This window comes from Chiloscyllium punctatum, chromosome 3 (assembly GCF_047496795.1).
Source record: "Chiloscyllium punctatum isolate Juve2018m chromosome 3, sChiPun1.3, whole genome shotgun sequence".
Taxonomy (NCBI): domain Eukaryota; kingdom Metazoa; phylum Chordata; class Chondrichthyes; order Orectolobiformes; family Hemiscylliidae; genus Chiloscyllium; species Chiloscyllium punctatum.
This window is the reverse complement of record NC_092741.1, coordinates 116,288,796-116,313,943: the sequence shown is the minus strand read 5'-3', so window position 1 is coordinate 116,313,943 and position 25,148 is coordinate 116,288,796. Positions and strand designations below refer to the sequence as shown.

At 40.5% G+C, this 25,148-nt stretch overlaps 1 protein-coding gene across 1 annotated transcript in view; it reads left to right on the top strand.

The window, feature by feature from the left end:
- cog2 (component of oligomeric golgi complex 2) overlaps positions 1 to 21,253 on the top strand; it is a 65,751-nt gene extending 44,498 nt beyond the window's left edge. The window contains exons 13-18 of the mRNA XM_072558870.1: positions 3,673 to 3,873; positions 4,529 to 4,601; positions 5,683 to 5,825; positions 6,911 to 7,050; positions 12,448 to 12,628; positions 20,677 to 21,253. Of these exons, the coding sequence (XP_072414971.1) occupies positions 3,673 to 3,873; positions 4,529 to 4,601; positions 5,683 to 5,825; positions 6,911 to 7,050; positions 12,448 to 12,628; positions 20,677 to 20,778 (840 nt within the window). The 3' untranslated portion in view covers positions 20,779 to 21,253. The remainder of the gene's footprint in view (positions 1 to 3,672; positions 3,874 to 4,528; positions 4,602 to 5,682; positions 5,826 to 6,910; positions 7,051 to 12,447; positions 12,629 to 20,676) is intronic.
- The last annotated feature ends 3,895 nt before the right edge of the window (positions 21,254 to 25,148 follow it).

Genomic DNA, 25,148 nt, shown 5'->3' with positions numbered 1-25,148 from the left:
TAGACAAGTCCCTAGGTCCTCATGAGATCTAACCCAGAATGCTGAGGGAGGCAGGTAAGGAAAATGCTGGGCCTTTGTACAAAATCTTTGTATATTGTTTAGTCACATACCAGGTCTTTAAGGACTAGAATAGCCAATGTTCTTTTGCTTTAAGAAAAGCAACAGGGATAATCCAGGAAATTACAGGCCAGTGAACCTTGTGACAGTGGTGGGCAAATTATTTTTATGGGTAGGATTTGCTCACATTTGGAAAATTATGGACTTATTAGTGATAGGCAGCATGGTTTTGTGTGGGGAAGGTAGTGTCTCACAAACTTGATTGAGTTTTATGAGACACGTGTCTATATGGACTTTAGCAAGACCTTTGACAAGGCCCCTCATGACAAACTGATACAAAAGGTGAAGTTATAGAGGATTTGCGGTGAGCTGGTAAGATGGATACAGAACTTCCTTAGTCACAGGAGACAGAGTAGCAGTCGAAGGGTGCTTATCTGACTGGACATTTGTGACTAGTAATGTTCCGCAGGGATCAGTGCTGGGACCTCTGTTGTTTGTAATATATATATAAATGATTTGGAGGAGAATGTTGGTGGACTGAGTAGTAAGTTTGCAGACAGCACAAAGATTGGGGGAGCTGTGGATAGTGGTGGCACAGTGGCTCACACTGTTGCCTCTCAGTGCAAAGGACCTCTGTTCAATTCCAGCCTTAGATGACTGTCTGTCTGTGTTGCGTTTATATGTTCTCTGTGTCTGCGTGGGTTTCCAACGGGTGCACCGTTTCCTGCCATAGTCCAAAGATGTGCATGTTGCGTGGATGAGCAATGATAAAAATGTGGGGTGTGGAAAGGCTACTCTTCGGAGGGTCAGTACAGACTTGATGTGCCAAATGACCTCAATCTGCACTGTATGGATTATATGATTGTATAGTGAGGTAGATTGCCAGAAGAGACAGCAGGATACAGATAGGCTGAAAGCTATAAAAATGGCAGATGGAGTTTAATCTGGGCAAATGCAAGGTTTTGTTTGGTCTCGCATTTTAGGAGAACTAATGCAGGAGGGAACTATACAGTAAATGACAGAAACCTTAGTAGTATCAACATGCAGAGGGACTTAAGCTTACAGGTCCATGGTCCCCTTAAAGCAGCAATACAAGTGAATAAAGTGGTCAAGAAGGCGTATGGCATGCTTTATTGTTTGGGGCAGAGTATAAAAATTGGCATGTCATGATGCAGCTGTACAGAACTTTAGTAGTCTACATTTGGAATATTGTGTACAGTTCTGGTTGCCAACAGGATATGGAGGCTTTGGAGCAGGTACAGAAATAGTTTACCAAGGCTTGGAGGGTATTGGCTATGAGGAAAGATCGGACCAACTTGATTTGTTTTCACCTCAAAGGTTGAGGGGTGACTGATAGAAGTGGCATGGATACAATATATAGTTGGAATCCTTTTCCTAGGGTAGAAATGTCAGTTACCAGGGGTTTAAGGTTAACGGTGGTAAGTTTAAAGGAAATGTGAGAGGCAAGTTGTTTTGCGCAATGTGATAGGTGCCATGGATATGCTGCCAGAGGAGGTGCTGCAAGTGGGTACAGTAGTAACGTTTAAGCAGCATCTTGACAGATAGATAGATGAATGGATGGATATAGACCATGGAGAGGCAAAAGGTTTTTAGTTTAGAAAGGCGTTGAGTGTCAGCATAGTCATGGGCTAAAGGGCCTGTTTCTGTGCTGTACTGTTCTTTGTTCTTAATGAGCGACTCTAAAATCCTACCAATGACTAAAATCAGGTGAACTGCCTATAATTTCCTGTCGAATGGCTCCCTTCTTAAACAGGCGTCTTATATTAGCCATTTTCCAGTCCTCCAAGATCCTCCCTGACTACAATGGTCGTGATCTTTTCAGGAATCCACAATCCCCTCAGCTACCTTCTTCAGAAACCTGAGATGTAGACCAACCAGTCTGGGTGATTTATTCGTCTTCAGACTTTTCATCTTCACCAGTACCTTCTCCTTTGTGATGGCCACCACACTCACCTCTGTCCCAATTGTGTTGAATTTCTGATATGCCACTGTCTTCCACTGTGAAGACCATGCAAAGTATCTGTTCAATTCCTCCCCCATTTCTTTGATCCTCATTGCTACTACTCCAGCCTCATTTTCCACCAGTCCATTGTCCACTCGTGCCTCTTTCTTGCCTTTTATAAATTGAGAAAAATTCTTGCAGTTTTTAAAGTTTTAGCAACTAGTTTGCCCTCTTATTGCTTTTTTAGTTGTCTGCTGGTTTTTAAAGGCTTCCCAATCTTCTGGCTTCACCAAATTGTATGATTATGATCATGTTTGCAAGTGAATGATTTGAGCATCACAGAACAATGCCACTCAGTATTTTTTTGATGTTAGTTTCTTCTAAACTTTGTTAAACTGCCATTCTCATTATTGCAGCTAGTCAGCATGGATGGGTGGACTGAAGGGTGTGTTTCAATGCTGCACATCTCTGCCTCTATAAATAGATATTGTGGCTACAGCACCAGCTCAGAGGCTGGGTGTTCTGCAGTGAGAATGTCGTCACCACCTCTCTCCCCAAAGCTTGCTCACCATCTGTAATGCAGGAATGTGATGCTATATTTTTCATTTGCCTGGTTGAATTCAGCTCCAACACGAAAAGCTTAACAATATCCAAGACATAGCAGCCAACTTGATTGGCACCACCTCAAATGTTCACTCCCTCCACCTTTTAACGCACAGTGGATTCAGTGTGCACCGTCTACAAGATGCATTGTGGCAATACTTCATGGCTCCATCGACAGCATCTTTCAACCCTATGACCTCTACCATCAAGAAGGTCAAAGCCAATAGATATGTGGCAACACCACTTGCTGCAAGTTATTTTCTAGGTCTCTCTCCATCCTGACATGGAAATCTATAACTGTACCCACATGGACTTCAGTTTAAGGAGGCACCAGCTCTGCTGCAACAAGGGATGAGCAGCAAGTACTGGCCTTATGGGAAAAGCTCCGAAGAACAAACAATTTTTAAAAAGCAGTTATCCTCCATTTTAGCCTGGGATTATATCTTTTAGTAAAATCCTTCCAAGAGATTACCTGACAGACAGCCTTAAAGAGTCCATAATGTGAATATGATGTCTGTGTTCCAGTACTCAAATTATCTGAGCTGCACCAGAGCGAATCACGTCACCCTTAATAAAAAAATTGTATCTGTTTCCTGCAAGATGCAGAGCACTTAATCTGTGCAAATGTTTTAAATAAAGTATTTAAGCTGAAAAGACTGTAGCTTTTGGTCTGAAAGGAAATCCCCCATCCATTATATTGTGTTGAGAAACTAGAATTGATCTCCTTAGAGCAGAGAAAGCTAAAGGGAGATTTCATTCAGGAGTCTAGAATGCATGGTCTGAAAATGTAGTGGAGCTGATTCAGTATTAAGTTTCAAAAGTGGAGTAGACTTAACTTGAAATGATAAAATTTGGTTTGCTTTGGGCAAAAGCAGACAGAATGGGACTAATTGGATTGGTCTTTCAAAGAGCTGCCACCAGCCCAATAGGCTGAGTGGTCTTTTTGTATTATAGCATTAATCAAAATATCCCTGCAAACTGACAATACTTTTGGCACTAAAACAGTGGCTGTATCTATATTTGATCCTTTATCTTATTCCTTTCCACAGTTGAAAATTGCATCACCAAGCAAAGACCTTGCTCAGGATGGGATCAAACTTGCAGCTGCCAACAACAATATGGTGACCTCTCCAAGTGAAAGTAATGAAGACCAAGGAAATGGGTTGGCTTCTGATGTTAAAGTTGTACCATCTCTTTCTGTTAACCAACTTGTGTACCTTGTTTCAGACTTGGATAAAATCCAGGAACAGGTTTGAGTCAATTTCTTTGTTTTTAAATTTAGATTAATACAGGAGTATGTATTTCAATCTTGGGAACAAATCTGGAAACTGTGTTTTCAATATTGGAATTGATTGTTGTGTGTGTATCTCTTCCTTACAGGTTGTTCATTATAGCTGAAAAGTTAGAATGCTCCAGTCTGCATTATCCCCTCTCATCAAAAGTTGGCTTCCGGTCAATCTCAGTTTTCCCAGTTCATGGGGATTATATTGATTTTTGAGATACTTGCTGAATATGATACATTCACCATATCAGAGCAGTTAGGAATGAGCCCTAAACTTGACCCCACCACCTTCTCTTTGTTTTTTTGCCCTTGTTGACCTAAGGAGACTGCATCCCGTACGTAGTCAAAGGTATTTATGATCTACGATCAAACCTACTCCAGTTATTTCACAGCTTAAAAGTACCTGGTTTCCCTAGTGTCATAGACCTCAATTTTCCCTCTTGGCCATCATTGCTGTGTCTGGTTTTATTGATGAATGTACACTTGCAATGACTGGCATAGTAAAATGACATTCAAATCTTTACTCTGGAATGGTTGCTGGGGAATTGTACTGCAGGATTCTTTCTCTTCAGCAGTTGCCAAACTGGTTGTTTCCAATAATCTTTAAATCTCCTTCTTTACAGCTTCCAGGCCTTTTGGAGATAATTAAACCAAGGCTGGAGAACATTGGGTTTGCAAATTTCTCCCTCATTTCAGGTAAGATGCGATAAAATGATTGTGATTTTTTTTGAGAGAGAGAAATATTTGTGGGTTAGAGTTGTTTCATGCAATAATACATTGATGGTGTTCCAGCAAGGAAAGTTATCTGTGTGGAAATTTCTTGGTCTATCTTTGCTGGGGTTGGGTATGGGCTTGGTGGCCTTCATGTGTAAGGGTCAGCCTCATCTCTTGCTGAATGTTGAGGAATCTGTCATCCTTTTGGGAGGCTTGGTTATAACCAGAAAAATTGAAATGGCAGATTGTCCTGTTGTATAAGATTATATATTACTCTTCTGTGTTAATTGAAGATCAAATATGCTTTTAAATATAAAATAAAATCAGTTAGCGTGCCTTTTGTGGTGCATTGGTATTGTCTATACCTCTGAGCCAGGAGGATCGGGTTCAAATCCCATCTGCTCTAAAGGTGTGTAACAGCATTCATGAACAGGTTGATGAAAAATATCTTTTCAAAAAAGCCAGTTTTAAATTTATATATCTGGATTCATGGATATTGCAGAGCCAATGAAGCACTTCTTTGTAGAAAGCGTGGCTTCAGCATGCAAACATGGTAGTCATTTTGTGCACAGCCAGATTTCTTTGAAAACAGTGAGATGAATGAGCAATTTAAGAACGTCGGCTATGACAGCTCCCTGTTCCAGTTTAAATAGTGCAGTTTAATATTCAGCTGAAACAGTGAATCTGGAAGATTGGACCAGGAAAAATGGCACCTGTGACAATGCAACATGTCCCCAGTGCTGCACTAAAGTGCCATCCTCGGTGGTGTGTCAATTCTGGAGTCATCCTGAACAGAAGAGGACAATCCTATTCCCACTTTTGTAATACTAACCACTTCCTTAAGCCTTTACCACTCCTCCCACTTTGAATACCAATACAAAGAAACTCAGCCTGACTGGTTAATACAGTTTGAAAGGGTATCGCATCCAGTTTCAATGCATTGTGAACCAATGATATTATTAAGTAGAGGAAAATGAGGATCAGATTCATTAGTTAACAGGTCATGGCTAATCATTGTACATTTAATATGCACTTTGTTTACTTTCTCTGTTTCCCCCAACAGAAGCACTTGCAGATTCTCAGACTTCAGTGGTAAGCAAGCTGCCTGCATTAAGTGATAGAATTATTGAGGAACTCAGTGAAGCCTGTTTCAATTATCTTAAAAATGCTTCTGAAGTGCCCAGGCTATATCGAAGGACGAACAAGGTAGGTATAGTAATTATTTCATCATCACCCCATCTCTGTTTCTGTTACCTGCCATAGAAAAGTATACAGCAAAAACTGAATTTAATTTATGCATGGAATAATTCCAGCAGAGAGACAATGAAGTGGATGACTTGTGTGCTGTGAGATTCTTTTGATTTTCCAGCAGCTAATTATTAACACAAAATATACCAAAATGCTGTCAGCTAATTCACTGCACGAAATTGCTCTTACAGCATGGTATTTTTAGCATTTTATTGAGGTAGGATTGCAGAAGAACTAATGTGATGCTAACATAGCTTTCTTAAAAAAAGGAAGTAATGGGAATAAAATGCCAGAGAACCTGATTAGTTTGAACACAATAAGCATCAAGGAAGAAGGAGGGAGTATTGAAATGGATAGAGAAATGTAAAAAATCATATCAAGGCAGACACATTGTCTTGTGAGTAGACAAAGGGTTTTGTGGAATTGGTTATCAGTGGTTTCTGATCGTGTTGCACAGGAGATTGGGCCACAGGCTAGGAGTACAGAATAGGAGTGAAAATGAATTTGGTTCAATCACCGAAGTTAAGAGTAGTGAGACATGGATCTGTATCAGAATGTGTGACAGTAGACAGGCTACCTATAGGTAGTATCTGGAGCTAGTGTTCTACTGTTTAGGTGTCAGCTAGTGCCCCTGAGTCAAAGGTTTTAAATTCACATCCTCCAGAAATTTGAGCACACAATCTAACTGGCAATGCAGTAGCACTGTGCTGCATTGTTGCTGGCACTATCATTCAGAAGGCACGATAAACTGAGTTCCCATCTGTGATCTTGGAGGGGATGTAAAGTGAAGAAGAGTAAGTGGAGTTCATCCAGTGTTCTGGTCAATATTTGCCCATCAAGCAGATCAGTAAGGGACAGATTATCTGATTATTGCCTTGCTGCTAATGGGAGCTTGCTGTACACATTTTATCTGAACTTCCCTGACTTCCTTATTTGGTAGGACTGATGAGGGATAAAATCATGTCTCTTCTACTATGGGTTTTTCGCAACCAATAATGCTAATTTGTTTTTAAAAATGCTTTCTTTTATTTTGTTTACTTCAGGAGGTCCCTATCAAGGCTTCCTTATATGTTGAAAATGCTTTGAAACCCCTACACCAGCTTCAAACTGAATATAAAAGTGTTGTGAATGAAAACAGGATAGAGGAGTGGTTGTCAGGTGCTCTCAGAATTTGCAGTGAAAGGTAATTATTTCCTGATATAAAGCAATCATGAGGAATCTCTTATGTAGTTCATAATAATTATTCTCACACATATTGTTATTTATATTGCATTTAACTGATGTTGCAAGGTGCAGTGTTGAGAGCGTGTGCTGTATTTTTGCAAGTATAGTCTTTTTCATGAGATGTTATGTGGTAATCCAGTGTTGTGGGTAAATCACCAAGTTACCTTTAATTTGGTTACTTGAAAAGAAATCTCACAAATAAGCAAGTACTGAAACAATAATTTAAAATATATTGCAAGTAGCAACCAAAAGAAGACCCCTCCAGTGAGCAAGTTAAGCTTCACAACTCAACTCGATTAGTGTTGCAACGTGGCCAGAATTCTACAAACAGTGTCCATCTCTGGAAGTATCCAGGGCTCGATCCTTATGCAGTGTTGTTCTTAGAAATTCTGCTATTGAACTGTTCTGGTGTCCATATATTTTTCTCTCTTTGTAGTATGGACTAGTTTGTAGTGTGATTATTATTAATTATTCAATAGATTCTTTCATTCCAAACATTGATTACGTTTTGGAGACTTCAATTTTGTAACTTGTCGTCTTGTCAAAAGTAGCTCTCCTGTTCCTTATTACATTTGAAGTTAGCTATCTGTTTAAAACATAGCTTTTGCTGCAATTAACCATTTTACTTCAGAGCCTAACTTTTGCAGGCAGTTCTTAAATGCCCAGTTGCCAAATGCAGCAGCTTATCAAGCATTTGTTATCTCTCTCTCCCAGGGAATAGATTATACAGTTTCTTGGTTAATTCACATGTTGCTTTTAATTTCTTTATAACAGTTCCTCCTTGCTACTTTAATTTCAAGGAACAGTTGAATTATCACTGCTATTTTCTGTGTGGAAAAGTTTCTTTGTTGATTCTTTCAATCCATGAACTGCTAACCTAGTTCTGGAGCTGATACTGTCATACAACTTTGGTGACTTTATTGGATATTGGAAGATCCCACACCATTACTTGACAAAGAACATGAAATTTTGCTGATGCTGCAGCCAATATAGTTTTCTCAAGCAATAGCTCCTCCGTTATCTGTTCGTTCTTTTCATTGCTGTTTGTAAACATTTACTATGTAAAATGGCTACATTTCCTATATTGACAACTACCAATGGTTGTTGATTTCTGAGAAATATCTCAGAAGTGTAATTAGATGCTGCATAAGGGTCAATGTTAATCTGTCAGCAACAATCTTTTTTTTATCATTTTATTTGTATCATAACTCACACAAAGCCAAATTCACCCAACATCTCTGTGCTAGCTGACATCTCTTGGTCCAGAACAACAATGCCTCAATTTTCAATTGTAATCATTTTCATAATTTTGTCTTTCTATTTCTGTCTAGTCTTTTGCCCTTTGAGACCTGTGTGCAAACTCTTGAATCCCTGATTTTCATCACTCCACCATACCAAGCGGTGCTTAAAGTCTGGAATTTAACTCTGGGTCTCTGCTTTCCAAAATCATGATCGATTAATGTAATTTCACAGCACAGCATTTTGTGGGCACAGAGTCTGGTAGTGCAAATATCTAGTTCATATGCCATGTGTTGTAGAATATCACTTCCAGGAGTTAAAATGTTAAGTGTAAAATGGGATAAACAGAATTAAAGCAAGCTTAGAGTCTATTACACTTAAAAGGTTAAGGCTGTATTGTGATAGAATCTGTAATTTCAAAATTAGCATTTTTTGAGGCAGCCCTAATAGAAAATAAAACTGACCTTCACCAGTTTCAAGAAAACAAAAACTGAATCTTAAATTTGGAATTTGAAATTTCTGTGCTGATTGAAACTGATTAGCAAGGGAATGGGAACGGAAGCTGTGGTTCAGAGGATGGTGTAGCTGGTGAACAGACAGTCGGTGAGGAAGGATGGACAGTTGATAGGGCAAAGTTGCAGAATGTGTGATGGGTCGAAGTATGTCTATTTTAATGCAAGAAGTGTCAGGAATAAGGTTGATGACCTTAGATCGTGGATCAATACATGGAACCACGATGTGGCCATTACGGAGACTTGGATATCACAGGGATGGTTGTTGGATAGTCTGGATTTGGATGTTTCAAAAGGAATAGGGAGGGAGATCGCAGAGGTGGGTAAGTGACATTGCTAATCGGATATTGTATTTCAGCTGCAGAAAGGGAGGCCATTGAGGAGGGTTTCTCTACTGAGTCATTATGGGTGGAAGCTAGAAACTGGAAAGGAGCTGTCACTTTATTGGGAGTTTTCTATAGAGCCCCCAGTAGCAACAGAGACACAGAGGAGAAGATTATGAGGCAAATTTTAGAAATGTGCAGAAGTAACAGGGTTGTTGTCATGGGTGACTTCAACTTTTCTAATATTGTTTGGAACCTCCTTAGTGCAAACAACAGTTTGGATGAAGCAGATTTTGTCAGGTATGTCCAGGAGAGATTCCTGACTCAATATGTAGATGGGCCGACTACAGGGGAGGCAATATTGAATTTGGTGCTTGGAAACGAACCAAGTCAGGTACCAGATCTCTTGGTGGGAGAGCATTTCAGTGATAGTGATCACAAGTCCCTGACCTTTACTGTAGTCATGGAGAGGAATAAAAGCAGATGGCATGGGAAAGTATTTAATTGGGGGAGAGTGACGTACAATGTTATTAGCGGTAACTATGAAGCGTAAAATAGGAGCAGATATTCTTTGGGAAATGCACGACAGAAATGTGGAGGTTGTTTAGGGAGCACTTGCTGCAAGTGCACAATAGGTTTGACCCACTGAGGGTAAGGTGGGGTGAAGGGAAGTTGGATGACGAGATGTGGGACATATAGTCAAGAGGAAGAAGGAACCTTACTTAAGGTTGAGGAAGCAAGGACCAGACAGCGCTTTAGAGAGTTACAAGGTAGCCGGGTAGGAACTGAAGAATGGACATAGGGTTTGAAAGGAGCATGAAAAAGCCTTGGTGGGTAGGATTAAGGAAGACCCCAAGGCTTTCTACACTAATGTGAGGAACAAGAGGATGGCCAGAGTGAGGGTAGGGGCGATCTGGTATAGTAGAGGGAATTTGTGTCTGGAGTCGGAGGAGGTAAAGGAGGTCCTTAATGAACACTTTGCTTCAGTATTCACTAGTAAGAGGGACCTTGTTGTTTGTGAGGACAGCATGAAACAAGCTGATTCCCTCAAAGGTTGATGTTATGGAGGAGGATGTGCTGGAAATGTTGAAAAACATGAGGCTAGATAAGTCCCCTGGGCCACATGGGATATACCCAAGGTTACTACAGGAAGTGATGATCTTTGTGTCCTCATTGTCCACTGGAGTAGTATCAGATGATTGGAGGTGGCAAATGGTATTCCTTTGTTCAAGAAAGGGAATAGTGATAACCCTGGGAATTCTAGACAAGTCAGTCTTGCATCATAGTAGACAGGTTATTGGAGAGGATTCTGAGAGACAGAATTTATGATTATTTGGAAAAGCATTGCTTGATTAGAGATAGCATGGCTTTGAGAGGGGTAAGTCATGCCTCACAAGCCTTATTGAATTCTTTGAGGTTATGATAAACACATTGATGAAGGTACAGCAATGGATGTGATGTATATGGATTTTAGCAAGGTGTTTGATAAGGTTCCCCATGGTAGGCTCATTCAGAAAGTAAGGAGGCATGGGATAGAGGGAAATCTGGCTGTCTGGATACAGAATTGGCTGACCCATAGAAGACAGAGTGGTAGGAGATGGGAAGTATTCAGCCTGGAGCTCGGTGACCAGTGGTGTTCCACAGAGATCTGTTCTGGGACCTCTGCTCTTCGTGATTTTTATAAATGACTCGGATGAAGAAGTGGAAGGGTGGCTTAGTAAGTTTGTCGGATGCAATGTTTGGTGGGGTTGTGGATAGTATGGTGGGCTGTCGTAGGTTGCAACGGGATATTGACAGGATGTAGAGCTGAGCTGATAAGTGGCAGATAGAATTGAGCCTGGAAAAGTATGAAGTGATTCACTTTGGAAGGTGGAATTCAAATGCACATTACAGGGTTAAAGGCAGGATTCCTTTGATCCCTCAGGGTTTCTGTCCAAGTGGTGTGTTGGCTTTCATTAGCAGGGGGATTGAGGTTAAGAATCACGAGGTTATGCTGTAGCTCTATAAAGCCCTGGTTAGACCACCAGGGAATATTGTGTTCAGTTCTGGTCACCTTCTTATAGGAAGGATGTGGAGCTTTAGAAAGGGTGCGGAGGAGATTTACCAGGATGCTGCCTGGACTGAAGGGCATGTCTTATGAAGAAAGGTTGAGCAAGCTCGGGCTTTTCTCATTGGAGCGAAGAAGGATGAGAGGTGACTTGATAGAGGTGTACAAGCTGTTGAGGGGCATAGATACAGTGGATAGCCAGAGACTTTTTCCCCAGGGAGGAAATGGCTGTCATGAGGGAGCATAATTTTAAGGTGATTGGAGTATGGTTTAGTGGGAGTGTCAGAAGTAGGTTCTTTACACAGAGATTGGTGGATGTGGAATACACTATCAGCAGTGGTGGTAGAGTCAGATACGTTAGGGACATTGAAGTGACTCTTGGATAGGCATGTGGATGATAGTAAAATGAAGGGTATATAGGTTAGTTTGATGTCAGAATAGGATAAAAGATTGGCACAACATCATGGGCTGAAGGGCCTGTACAGTGCTGTACTGTTTTATGTTCTTTCTGTGCTATGATTGAGGCTATCTAAATGTATGCAGACCCATCCAAGCTCAAAATTGCAGTTTAAAAGTGCTGATGGCTAAGTTAGCCAAAGTAAATTATTAGCTAGGCCTGTACTGCAAACAGGATAAAAGAAAATGAACTCCTTTATCCACTGAGTGGATTGCAAATGAAGTTTATCTCTATTTGAATTTTGAGTGGGAAGAGAAGCTGGAAGATTGCCTAGTTTGAAACCAGTGGAAGAATTTGTATTCATTATCATGGAGTCTTGTGACAGGCAAAGCAACCAGCAGATTACCTTGTAAGCGTTGGAAAAGTAATTAGAATAAGGTACAGCGGAGGCATCCATGACTCCAATTGGTAAATTAAAACTTGATCCCTATGAATAGCTGGAACTGAAAAGAATTAATGATAATATCTGGTGAATGTGGCATGTCATGGTGTTCCCTAAAGAAGTAAATATTTTTTAGATATTACAAGATCATAGTATAATTCTTGAGAAACGAAGGACCCAATCTATCTAGGTATAAGCAATAGTGTTAATTTAACCATGTTGGTTTTGATTACTTTGTCCTGTAAACAGTAAAGTTTGTGTTTTATATAAAACAGTGAAATGTAATGGTGTTGTTCTGTTGATTAAGACAAGATGTTTGGATTTTCTTTAGATGTTAATATCCTTAAATAGACGATAACACTACAATAAACCTAGACATGGCTTTCCTCTTTCCAGGTATTACGAAACAGTTTCTGATGTCCTTACCTCTGTTAAAAAGATGGAGGAGAGTCTCAAGCGACTGAAACAAGCACGGAAATCTGCAGCTGCAAGCAGCATGGGAACGAATAGCGGCATTAGTGATGATAACAAAATCAGGCTGCAGCTCGCTTTGGATATTGAATACCTGTGGGATCAAGTAAGTTAATGATTATGCTGAAATGTTAAAGTAGGCCTGCTGGACATTGATGTTCATTAGGACTATTGTTTGCAGTTTATAATAGAAATTACAAATCACCAAGATTACAGTAAATGACTAAGTATGCTGACCATGCAGGTGTAATCAATGCAGAAAAATACTGTTACACACCAGGAAGATGTAAATAAAATATTTAATTGGTAAATGTATTTCAAAATAGAAAAGTGTGAGCTGGTACATTTGGTTAGAAGAATAAAGAGGTCATATGCTGCTCGGGTCATAAAGACTAAAGCGGGTAGAGGAGAAAAGTACTCCAGTTACTAAGAATAACAATGTTAGTTCATAAAGCACTTAAATAAAAGTAAATAAATCAGAGGGTTAATTTCTAAAGGATTAAGATTCAAAAGTCTAAGGTGTTTAATGAACTGGTTGGAATCATACCTGGAATAAAGGGAGATAGTTGTGGTTGTTGGAGGTCAGTCATCTCAGGTCCAGAACATCACTGCAGGCGATCCTCAGGGTAGTGTCCTAGGGCCATTCATCTTCAACTGCTTCATCAATGACCTTCCCTGTATCATGAGATCAGAGGTGGAGATGTTCACTGATGATTGCACAATATTTGGCATCATTCATGGCTCCTCTGCCACTGAAGCAGTCCATGCCCAAATGCAGCAAGTCCTTGATAATATGCATGCTTGGACTGATAAATGGCAAGTAAAGTTTGTCACCCAAGTGATGGGCAATGATGTTCTCCAACAAGAGAGAATCTAATCATCACCCATTGAGATTAAATGACATTACTATCACTGAATCCCCATAATCAACATCTAGAAGTTTTCATACGCCAGAGGTTGAACTGGATTGGCCATAGAATACAGATGCTAGGGTTGGTACAGATGCTAGGGTTGCTGTAGTGAGTACTTCACTTTCTGACTTCTCAAAGCCTATCCACCATGGCAATGTAGGACAAAAAAGATGGGGAGAAAATGATAGAAGTAATAAACCTAACTTGGGTAGTAGATGTCAAGATAATGATACATGGGATTTAATTTTCCAAAATTCCCTAGATTCTGAAAAGGTCCCTTGAGGTTAGAAAATAGTGAATGTAACTTTTCTATTCAAGAAAGGAAGAAGGCAGGGTCCTGAGTCTTTGGAACATTATTCCTGGACTGGTAGTAAGAGCAGGATCTTTGAATCTATTAAAGTCAGCGATAGATAAGGAAGGGAGTGAGAGGTTTTTATTGATAGGAGCGAATGTAGAGTAATCAAATCACCCATTATCTTATTGAATGGCAGTGGGGGCTCAAGGGGCTGAATAGCCTACCCCTCTAAATTCACATGACCATATCTGCAGAAAGCTAATCTACAGGTCAGTTTGTTTAATATCGCAATGAAAATGCTGGACTTTATTAAGGAGATTATAGCAGTGTAATGAGAAAATATCAATGCCATCAAATTGAATCAACATGGCTTTGTGAAAAGGAAATTGTGGCTGACTAATATTTAGAGTTGAAAATGTGTTGCTGGAAAATGCAGCAGGTCAGGCCACATCCAAGGAGCAGGAGAATCGATGTTTCGGGCATAAGCCCTTCAGGAATATTTAGAGTTCTTTGAGGACTATAAGACAAAAGAGCAGAAGTGGGCCATTGAGTCTGCTCTGCCGTTCAATATGATCATGGCTAATCTCTTAATCCTCGCCTCCACTTCCCTGCCTTTCCTCATAAACCTTGACTCCTTTACTGACTTAAAGCTGGTCTATCTCAACTTTGGATATACTTAAAGATCCAGCCTCAACAGTCCTCTGCAGTATCAAATTTCACACATTCACTGCCCTTTATCCTCTCTATCTTAAGTGGGCTTAACTCTGCAATTATGCCCTCTAGTCCTAGACTGTCCGAGAAGGGGAAACAATCTCTCTGGATCTACACCTAAGAATCTTACATGCTCAATAAGATCTTTTCTCATTTTCCTAAGCGCTAATGTTATACCACCTCTCCTCAAGAGAAAATCCCTCCATACTAGAAATCCACTTCGTAAACCTTCTCTGGACTGACTTCAGTGCCAGTAAGGGGACAAAAACTGTTCACAGTATGCCAAGTGTGATCTGACTAGTGCCTTGTTTTGGTTTAGCAAGACTTCCCTATTTTTATACACCATTCCCTTTGAAATAAAAGCCAACAATCCTTCTGCCCTCCTATTACCTGCAGACACTTTGTGTCATCCTCACCACTCACCTTGTATTTTGTGTCACCTGCAAATGTATTCAGAATCTAAGAATTCTTGGGAGATTACTACCAGTGTAGCCACTTCCATTAATATCCTTGGATACAACTCATTGGCTCAAGCGGATTTATCAGCCATTGGTGCCATTAACTTCCTAGTACCTTTTCTCTGGATTAGCCTTTTGCTCCTTGATGATTTAATAATTTTGGAACGCTATTAGGGTACATTACTGTGAAAACTAATGCAAAGTATTTATTCCATTCCTCTGCCATTTCCTGGTTCCCCTTTATTATTTCCCCAGCCTCATTCTTTATGCTCATTTTTGCCACCTTCTTCATTTTTATATATTTCAAGAAGTTCTAACTGTCCATTTTTATATTACTTGCTAGTTTATCCTGTTAGTTTATTGTCAATTTTTGTGTTTCCTTTTGGCTTTTTAAACATCTGTAATCATCTAGCTTATCAATAATCATTGCCACAGTGAACAGGTTTCTTTCAATTTCATACTATCCCTAACTTCCTTGATTAACTGTTGTCAGTTTATTCCCTTCCTGGAGTCTTCCTTCCTCACTGAGATATAGGAGAAAGTGAGGACTGCAGATGCTGGAGATCAGAGTCTAAAAACGTGGTGCTGGGAAAGCGGAGCAGGTCAGGTAGCATCCGAGCAGAAAAGTCGACTTTTCAGGTATAAGCCCTTCATCCTGCTCCTCAGATGCTGTCTGACCTTCTGTGCTTTTCCAGCACCTCACTTTTCATCACTGATATATTTTTGCTGTGAATTATGAGCTATTTATTAAGTCTGCCATTGTTCCTCAATTGTCTTTACTGCTAAATTCCTTTCCCAGTCCACTCCAGCCAACTTGGCCCTCATCCCTCTGTAATTGTCCTTATTTAGGTTTAGCACAGGTGTTTCTGACCCAAATATCTCACTTAAACCTTATATTAAATTCCATCATGTGGAGAGAAAGCAGAGTTAATGTTTCGGATTCAGAGACCCTTTTTCAGAACTGAAGTTCTTCCAGCGATTTCCAATATCTATAATTCTTTGGTGTATTGTTCTAGAAAATTATCCCTAATATATTTTATGAATTTTTTTTGTGGCTACCTCTACCAATTTGATTCTCCCAATTTATATGGATTAGAGGCACTAATGTACTGCCTTTTTTCATATACCCTTGTTGTGGATAAAAAGGAACCTATGGATATAGTGTACTTAAATTTTTGGAGGGCAATTGACAAGGTGTCATAACAAAAGATATGGTCAGAAATAGAGGTCACCGTTTAAGGGGGCAAAAAGTTTAGTATAGAATAGAGAATTGGTTGGTTTATAGGAAACAGAAAGCATAGATGGGCTATTTTCTTGTTGGCAAGATATAATGGGTGGAATGTCACTCAGATCAGAGCTGGAGCCTTATTGATTGCTATGGACCAGGCAAGACCCGCTCAAAACATTTCAAGAAGGTAGCCCAGACCCTAACTTTTCTAGTTGTTTTATGCAAGTGTAAAGTTGGTATTGCAGGAGTGATGCAGCTGGCCCAACCACTCAGTTTTAAATAAAACAGAACTTAATTGCAGACTACTGAATGAAACACGAACAAAAGAGAACTCACTTTAGAATAACTTAATCTATCTGAAAACCTGATTGACTCTATCTCAACTTAACAATGCTATTCCAAATATTTGCAACATTCCCACAAACACCACCTTGGCAAAAAAAGGTAAAATCAAACGCAAGCTCTTACACGAGAGATGTCCAAGAGAGAGTTAGCCAGAAAACCTCTGGTGAATCTGGAACTTTCTCCCCAGCCAAAGCTTGACCAACAGCTTCAAACAGACCGCTTGCTCAAACCAAACCAAATCCTGAACTGGGAGAACTGGCCACTCCCTTTTCATTGTGCAAGTGTTTTAAAAGAAAGATTTAAAAACCTTCTTAAGTAGATATTTCCAGATATACCTGCCTTTACAACCCTTTTCAAAAAAACCCAAGGATAACATAACCTTGTTAAAAGAGCAGCATTGTCACACTATTTACAATTTATATCAATAATTTAGATGAAGGAGTCAAATTAATTGTGGCTAACTTTGCTGAAGACACAAAGATAGGAGGAAAATACGTTTTGAAGTTATAAGGAATCTGCAAAGAGATACATAAGTTATGAGTGGACCAAAAAATTGACATGAAGGATAATTTTTAATAATCTGAGCTTGTTCACATTGTCAGGAAAAATAGAAAAGAAGCACGCTGCTCAGTGCAGACCTCAGTGATACAGAGGGATCTGATATCCTGCTTTTTAAATATAACGTGTTAATACAGATACAATAAGGGCATAGAAAAGCACATGGAATGTTATTGTCTGTTGTGAGAGCAGTAGAATATTTTGCTATAGTCGTACCAGGCATTGATGAGGCCATACCTGGAGTACAGACTTGGTCATCTTATATAAGAAAGAACATAATTGCAATAGAAAATGTTCACTGATTATTCATAGCGTCATAGAGATGTACAGCATGGAAACAGACCCTTCAGTCCAACTCATCCATGCCGACCAGAGATCCTAACCTAATCTAGTCCCATTTGGGAGCACTTGGCCCATATTCCTTTAACCCTGCCTATTCATATACCTATCCAGATGCCTTTTAAATGCTGCAATTGTACCAGCGTCCATCACTTCCTCTGGCAGTTCATTCCATACATGCACCACGCTCTGCTTGAAAAGATTGCTCCTTAGGTCCTTTTTATATCTTTCCCCTCTCATCCTAAACCTATGCCCTCTACTTCTGGACTCACCCACCCCAGGGAAAAGACCTTGTCTATTTATCCTATCTATACCCCTCATGATTTTATTTATCTCTACAAGGTCACCCCTCAGCCTCTGACGCTCCAGGGAAAACAGCCCCAGCTTATTTTTCCTTTGCTCAAATTCTCCAGCCCTGGCAACATCTTTGTAAATATTATCTGAACCGTTTCAAGTTTCACAACATCCTTCCGATAGGAAGACCAGAATTGCACAAGGTATTCCAAAAGTGGCCTAACCAATGTGCTCCACAGCCACAACATGGAAAGCATACCAAATGCCGCCTTCACTATCCTATCTACCTGTGACCCTAGTTTCAAGGAGTTATGAATCTGCACTCCCAAGGTCACTTTGTTCAGCAACACTCCCCAGGACCTTACCATTAAGTGTATAAGTCCTGCTCTGATTTGCTTTTCCAAAATGCAGCACCTCACATATATTAAACTCCATCTTCCAGTCCTCATCCCATCTGATCAATATCCCGTTGTACTCTGAGGTAACCTTCTTCACTGCCCACTACACCTCCAATTCTGGTGTCATCTGCAAATTTTACTCACTATATCTCCTGTGTTCACATCCAAATCATTTAAATAAATAACAAAAAGCAGTTGACACAGTACAGATTCTTGTGGCACACTACTGGTCACAGGCTTCCAGTCTGCAAAGCAGTCTTCTACCACCACCCTCTGTCTTCTACCTTCGAGCCAGTTGTGTTTCCAAATAGTTCTCCCTGTATTCCATGAAATCTAATCTTGTTAACCTTGCCAAACTCCTTACTTCATATAGATCACATCCACCGCTCTGCCCTCATCAGTTCCCCACTGACACCTCAGACACTTGCCCTGCCTGATGTCCCATGGGTAGATCATGCTTTGCAGCTTATCTAGTAGGCACATCTACATATTGAATCAGAAAATGTTCTTGCATACATGTTACAGATTCCTCTCTATCTAAACCCTTAACACTATGGCAGCCCCAGTCTACGTTTGGAAAGTTAAAATCCCCTCCCATTACCACCCTATTATTTTTACAGATAACTAAAATCTCCTTTTAAATTTGTTTCTCAATTTCCTGCTGACAATTAGGGGGTCTATAATACAATCCCAATAAGGTGATCATCCTTTTGTTTTTTATTTCTCCGTTCCACCCAAATAACTTCCCTGGATGTATTCTCAGGAATATCCTCCCTAAATACAGCAGTAATACTATCCCTTATCAAGAATGCTACCCCCCTCCTCTCATGCCACCGCCGCTCCCCCACCCCACCCCCAGACTGTTGCACAGGAACAGCTGGAGACCATTCAGCCCCCTCCTCCAGCCTGTCATGTGGGAACAGGTGGTGACTATTCAGCCCCCTCATTCTCCTCCAGTCTGCCCTATGGGAACAGCTCAAGGCTATTTGGTTCATCCTCACCACATTAAGGGACAGGATTAACGAATCAGGGCAGTCATTCCTGTAGCACCACATACATAATCAGCATCATTGTCTCCCCACCTTCTCCTCCTTTCTCTCCCCCCCCCCCCCCCCCCCCCCACCAACCCACTCACCTGGCAAACACGTTTGCACTCAGCACACCGCCTATAATGTTGCTGAGGTGGGGGATGTTGTTGACATAGGGCAGTGCACTGGTGATCAAAATGTTCCTCTCGTTCAGGTTTGGAGAGGGAGGGTGAGAGACAGATATGCACACACAGACAGAGGAAGAGAGACAGACAGACAGACAGTGAAAAAGGGAGGGAGACGGGGAAAAAAGGAGAGAGAGTGACAGTCAGAAAAGGGGGGGGCGGAGAGAGACAAACAGAAAACTGGGAGAGAGACATGCACGCACGCACACAGTAAAAGGGAGGGGGAGGGGGAGAGAGAGACTGGGGAAGGGGAGAGAGTGAGTTACACAGAGAAAAAGGGGGGGATAGAGAGACAGACAGACAGGAAAAGGGTGGGAGGGAGTGAGAGAGTGACACAGGAAAAGAGACAGGCAGAGAAACATGAAGGTAGAGAGAGAGAGAGAGACAGACACACACACACATAGAAAAAGGGGGGAGCGAGAGAGACAAAGAGTGAGATCAACCACAAATAGTTCACTTAACTGATTCCTGAGATGAGGGGATTATTTTATTTGAGGGCTCTACCTGAATCCATTGGAGTTCAGGAAAATGGAAGGTGATCTTACTGAAAACTGTAAAATCTGATGGAATTTGTGGGAGAGACCTAGAACTTGGAGAGTGAGAAGAGAAACTTTGAAAATAAGGGCTCTCCCTTATAAAGCACAGCAGGTTAGGCAGCATCTGAGGAGCAGGAGAATCAACACTTCGGGTATGAGCTCTTCATCGATTCTCCTGCTCCTCGGATGCTGCCTGACCTGTGCTTTTACAGCACCACACTCTCGACTCTGATCTCCAGCAGTCCTCACTTTTTCCTAGCTCTCCTTTTATAAGACAAGATGAGAAGAATTTTCTTTCCTTTGTGTCATTAGACAGTGTAATTCTCTTCCCCAGAGACCTGTGAAAGCAAGGTCAATGAGTTTAATTCATAATTAACAGACCAGTTAGTGTATAGAGATTGGTAGGAATGTGGAATTAGAACCACAATCGTAATCTTAATGAATAGAAGAGCAGGCTTCAAGGCTGATTGACCTTGTCTTATTCCTAGTTTGTGTATTCATAGGAATTGTAGTGAAGGTAATATTCTTCAAAAAAAGGTCAGATCCAATTAGATTATGGGGGTGATTTCCTTAATCTGTATCTATTTTTGACTCTTTGTCCCTTGTTGGCTTTTCATTGCCTTATTTACATTTTCAGAAGCTTAATTAATTTTTGAAAACCTTTTGATTCCCTTTAGCCCTCGCTGTTCCAGTTTAAAACTCCCAATTTTTCTAGATTTCTTTGCAACTGTTACTTATAGTTCTAGTGATTAATGTACAATTAATAATATGCAATTCTTAATAAATCAGTTATATTTATCATTTGTGCCTCTGTGATCTTTGTCTGTGATTGTACTTGTCCCAGTCATGTTTGTCTTGTCTTTCCCAGGTCCAGGGACTGGGTCTGCAGATGTCATCTTTCAGGCAGTTTACAGCTTTGCTAGAATTAGCTCATTCAGCCAAAGCAATGGCAACAGTGGAGCCAGTCTGAGACATCACTGGAGCCAGGTTTCAATGGGAGCCTACAATCACCTGCATTATACAACCAACACAACAGTGACACAGTTAAACACTATCAGGATCATGCAACAGTTAACTCCATCAGAACCTGTATCTGCAATTAATCCTACCCTATCTTGCTCAATTTCTAGTTTTCACAAACTGGTGTAAAAATGCAGTTTGTTTATCATTGAAGAGTACTGCAAAATACATTTCGACGACGACGGATCTGTATTTGTACATTGAGTTCAGAGCTGGACAATGTGACGTGGATTTCAGTTCCTGCATTGAATAAGTGCAGTTTTATTTTCAAATTCCTTGGAGAAGCTTGGAATCAAAACTACAAACTGAAGGGAACTATAGATTATTTTATTTTGAGCTTGTATAGTAATTTGTTATAATTCCAGCTGTCAATGATTTGTTTGTCTATTTAAATAAATTCAATAAAGAATTCGCATAAAACTTTATTCAGAGAGTGGTGACAAAGTAAAATATATTATAGACAGTAGTTGAGACAAATATCATGCGGCAGGTTGAGTCTGTATCCATTGGAGTTTAGAAGAATGAGAGGTGATCTTATTGAAACATGCAAGGACCTGAAGAGGCGTGACAGAGTGGCTGCTGAGAGGATGTTGTCCCTTGTAGGAAAGACCAGACCTTGGGGACATAGTTAGAAATAAGTGATCTTCTATTTAAAGTGAAATGAGAAGAATTTTCTTTCTCAGTCGAGTTAAATTGTTGAATTCACTGCAGTTTTAGTAAGTATTTGGAAGGCTGAGTTATATTGACTTGCTTGTCAATCAAGAAAATGTGTACAGTTATAGGGATTGCTAGGGCCACAATCTGCTAAACCATAACTTCAATGAATAGAAGAACAGATTCATAAGGACTGATTGGCCTACTCTTATTTAAAATCTGTGTAGCATTGCATTAGAGAAATTAAACCAGAGAATCATATGGAGTTGGATTTTACACTTCCCTGCTGGTTGGTTTAAAGACTAGTGGGGGCAGCTTGTTAAATCCAGGGGGAGTCTCCCCACTACTTACCCAGCCACCACTTTCCTCACCACCTTGGAAGAATAGTGCCAGGTAGCCTTCCACCACTAGGATTTAACCATTGGTGGGACTTGACTGTGCTAAATAACCAGATTGACGTACAGCATATTTCCCAATTATTTATCCCTGTCCTGATCTGAACTACATTTCTCTGCTGTGCAGAATTGTTGACCTTTGGCTAGCAGTTCTGAGGTGGGACCTCCTCATACTGAGTGATGAAATCCAGCCTCTAATCTCCTCATAACCTATAGCTATTGGGCAGCTGTGTTCTCCTCAACACAAGGAGATTCTGGCACCTTGTGTAGTCCAACTCAGAGAGAGGAATAGAATGAGACTATGTGGAGCATAAAGCATTGATACTTTGACCAAATGATCTGAATGTGCCATTTTGCTTAATTTACATATAATTTCTGTTGTTCCACGTAAAGGCATTAGCAGCAAGATTCCACCACCAGATCTGGTCTATCCCAATTTCTTGCTCCATCTCTGCTCCTGAAGATCTTTCTTAAACATACTTAAACCATGGCTTCTTTGCCTGGTGCCATCTGCTTTCTCCATCTAGCAGTGGGCATTCTGTACATTATGTAATTCCATCAAATAAATAAAGCTTCAAATTCCAAGTCTGGTGAAACAAAGATGTTCTGAAATTACATATGAAACAGTGCAGACTTTGCCTGATGCCTCTGGAGTTAGACAGATGCTGTCTTAGTTACTGTGTACTTTGTGCATGGCCTTAAGTGAGACTGGGTCATATAGTCAAATTAACATATATTATCTAGCTGGGACAGTATCATGACTCTTGGTGTCAACAGCCCAAGAACGGCAATGAGCAACCTCTGCAGCACTGCTGATCCCTGGTCACTAAATGGGGTTCCTGATAGGAAGTGCAGGTTTGCCAACAAATAGGGAGACTGGCATTAACCTTACATTTGGTGACCCTGCCATGTGTTTGTGCTGACATTGTCCAGTTTTGCATTTGAAGAACATTTGGGAGAGAGGACTGGGAGGGACCATGTACAATCCATCCCTGAGCACAAAGTCCTGGATTTACCTCGGGTAAAGTCTGTAATTTGATGGGGAAAATTGTGGGTATTTAAGTGTTTGGGGAGCAAGATCTAAAAGGGATGAAATTTATTTAATGCCTGTACAGACCTCCGGTTTAATTCCAATTGGAGTAATCCTCAGTTGAGATTAGAGGCAGGCCATTTACGGGTAATGTCAGGAAGCACATCTTTACACAAAGGGAAGAGGAAGTCTGGAACTATTTCTCCAGTAAGCTGCTGTGTTTGGGGGTCAGTTGCAAATATTAAAACAGATTAGATCCTTGTGGGGAAGGATTTTAGGTTATGGAACCAAGGCGAGTAGATGTAGTAAAAATACAGATTAGCCATGATATGATTGACCAGCAGATCAAGCTGAAAGAATTAATTATTAACTGTTCCTACTATTGAAAATTCATTTAATATTAAAAGCACAAATCCCTACCTCTAAGCCTAGAGGTCCAGGTTCAAGCCCCACCTGCTCCAGAGGTATGTAATAACATCTCTGAACAGATTGATTATAAAATATAGCACAATTCTTTTCCTATTCCAGTTCTAAATGATTCACATCTGAATGCAATCCCCAAACAGTACAGATGCATTAACTATTCAGACATATGGTCCTTCTGCAAGACCTTCTCCCTCCACAGATTGCAGAGTAACTGTATGAGCTGAATTTCATTTCTCGATTGTACCTTTCACATATTTAGAGTCGTACAGCACGGAAACAAATGTCCTTAATTGAAGATTCTCCTCTTCCCCCAATACCTGATCTTAGGAACATAGAAATCACAATGATTTCAAATTCAATTATGTTTGCATCATAAGCAATATATGCATTGCTCATTAGTTTTAATGCCTATAATGAATGCTGTTCAAGTTTGCATCCCTTTGAGGCCTTCAAACTGCTACTGAACAATTTGGACATTTTCTGGACTGAAATGATGTGACTTCTGAGTGATGAAGGCAAAATCTTTAAGTGTTCTTGCTGTAAGCCATCCTCTTAGGGGAGACATGATGGTTCAGTAGTTAGCACTGCTGCCTCACAGCGCGAGGGATCCAGTTTCAACTGTATCCTTGGGCAACTGTCTGTATGGAGTTTACACATTCTCCCCATGTCTGCATGGGTTTCCTCTGGGTGCTCCAGTTTCCTCCCACAGTCCAAAGATGTGCAGGTTAGGTGGATTGGCCATGCTAAATTGCCCATAGTGTCCAGGGATGTGGAGGCTAGGTGGATTAGCCATGGGAAAAGCAAGGTTACGGGATAGAGTAGGGGGGATGGGTCTGAGTGGAATGCTCTTTGGAGGTTTCAAGGGGCTAAATGGCCTACTTGCACACTAGGGATTCTATGATTTGTTTTTGCTGTAAATCAGGTGACTTATAAGTTGCTAAGTAAAGCTTGTAACGATGTCAGAGATGGCATTGTTGCCATAATTACTGATTTTTAAAACAGACTGGTTTTGAGAGGACTCGGGCTAATGCTAATGGTTGCCTTGATACCCTGTCTAGTTTTAGAATTCTGTTTTGTAGATTCGGTAGCCAATGTTTAAAAAAGACACTCAAAAAGCTGAGATCTTTATCCTGAAATCCTGTTCCTTAGCACGTGTCCCTGGGAATCTGATAAATAGCAGTAATGGTACTTCGAAACTCTCCCTGATAAAATCTCAAGTAGTGAAGTTTGAACAATCCTCAATAAAATGAATCCTAGTTGATTGGAATTAGATCTGGACCTTTATCACCAACCTACAGCTGTCAGTAATTCAGGATATTCAACAATCCGAAGAAATCATATTTGGAAAGAATTCTGTGGGATAGGATTTATGACTATTTGGCAAAGCATAGTGTGATTAAACGTAGTCAGCATGGCTTTGTGAGGGGCAGGTCATGCCTCACAAATCTTATTGAGTTCTTTGAGAAGGTGTCAAGACAGGTCGACGACGGTCGAGTAGTGGATGTGGTGTATGTGGACTTCAGCAAGGCATTTGATACGGTTCCCCATGGTAGGCTCATTCATAAAGTCAGGAAGTATGGGATACAGGGAGATTTGGCAATCTGGATTCAGAATTAATTGGCTGACAGAAGGCAGAGGGTGGTTGTAGATGGAAAGTATTCTGCCTGGAGGATAGTGTTGAGTGGGGTCCCACAGGGCTGTGTTCTTGGACCTCTGCTCTTTGTAGTTTTTATAAATGACTTGGATGAGGAGGTTGAGGGGTGGGTTAGTAAATTTGCAGATGACGCAAAGATTGGAGGTGTCAATAGTATAGAG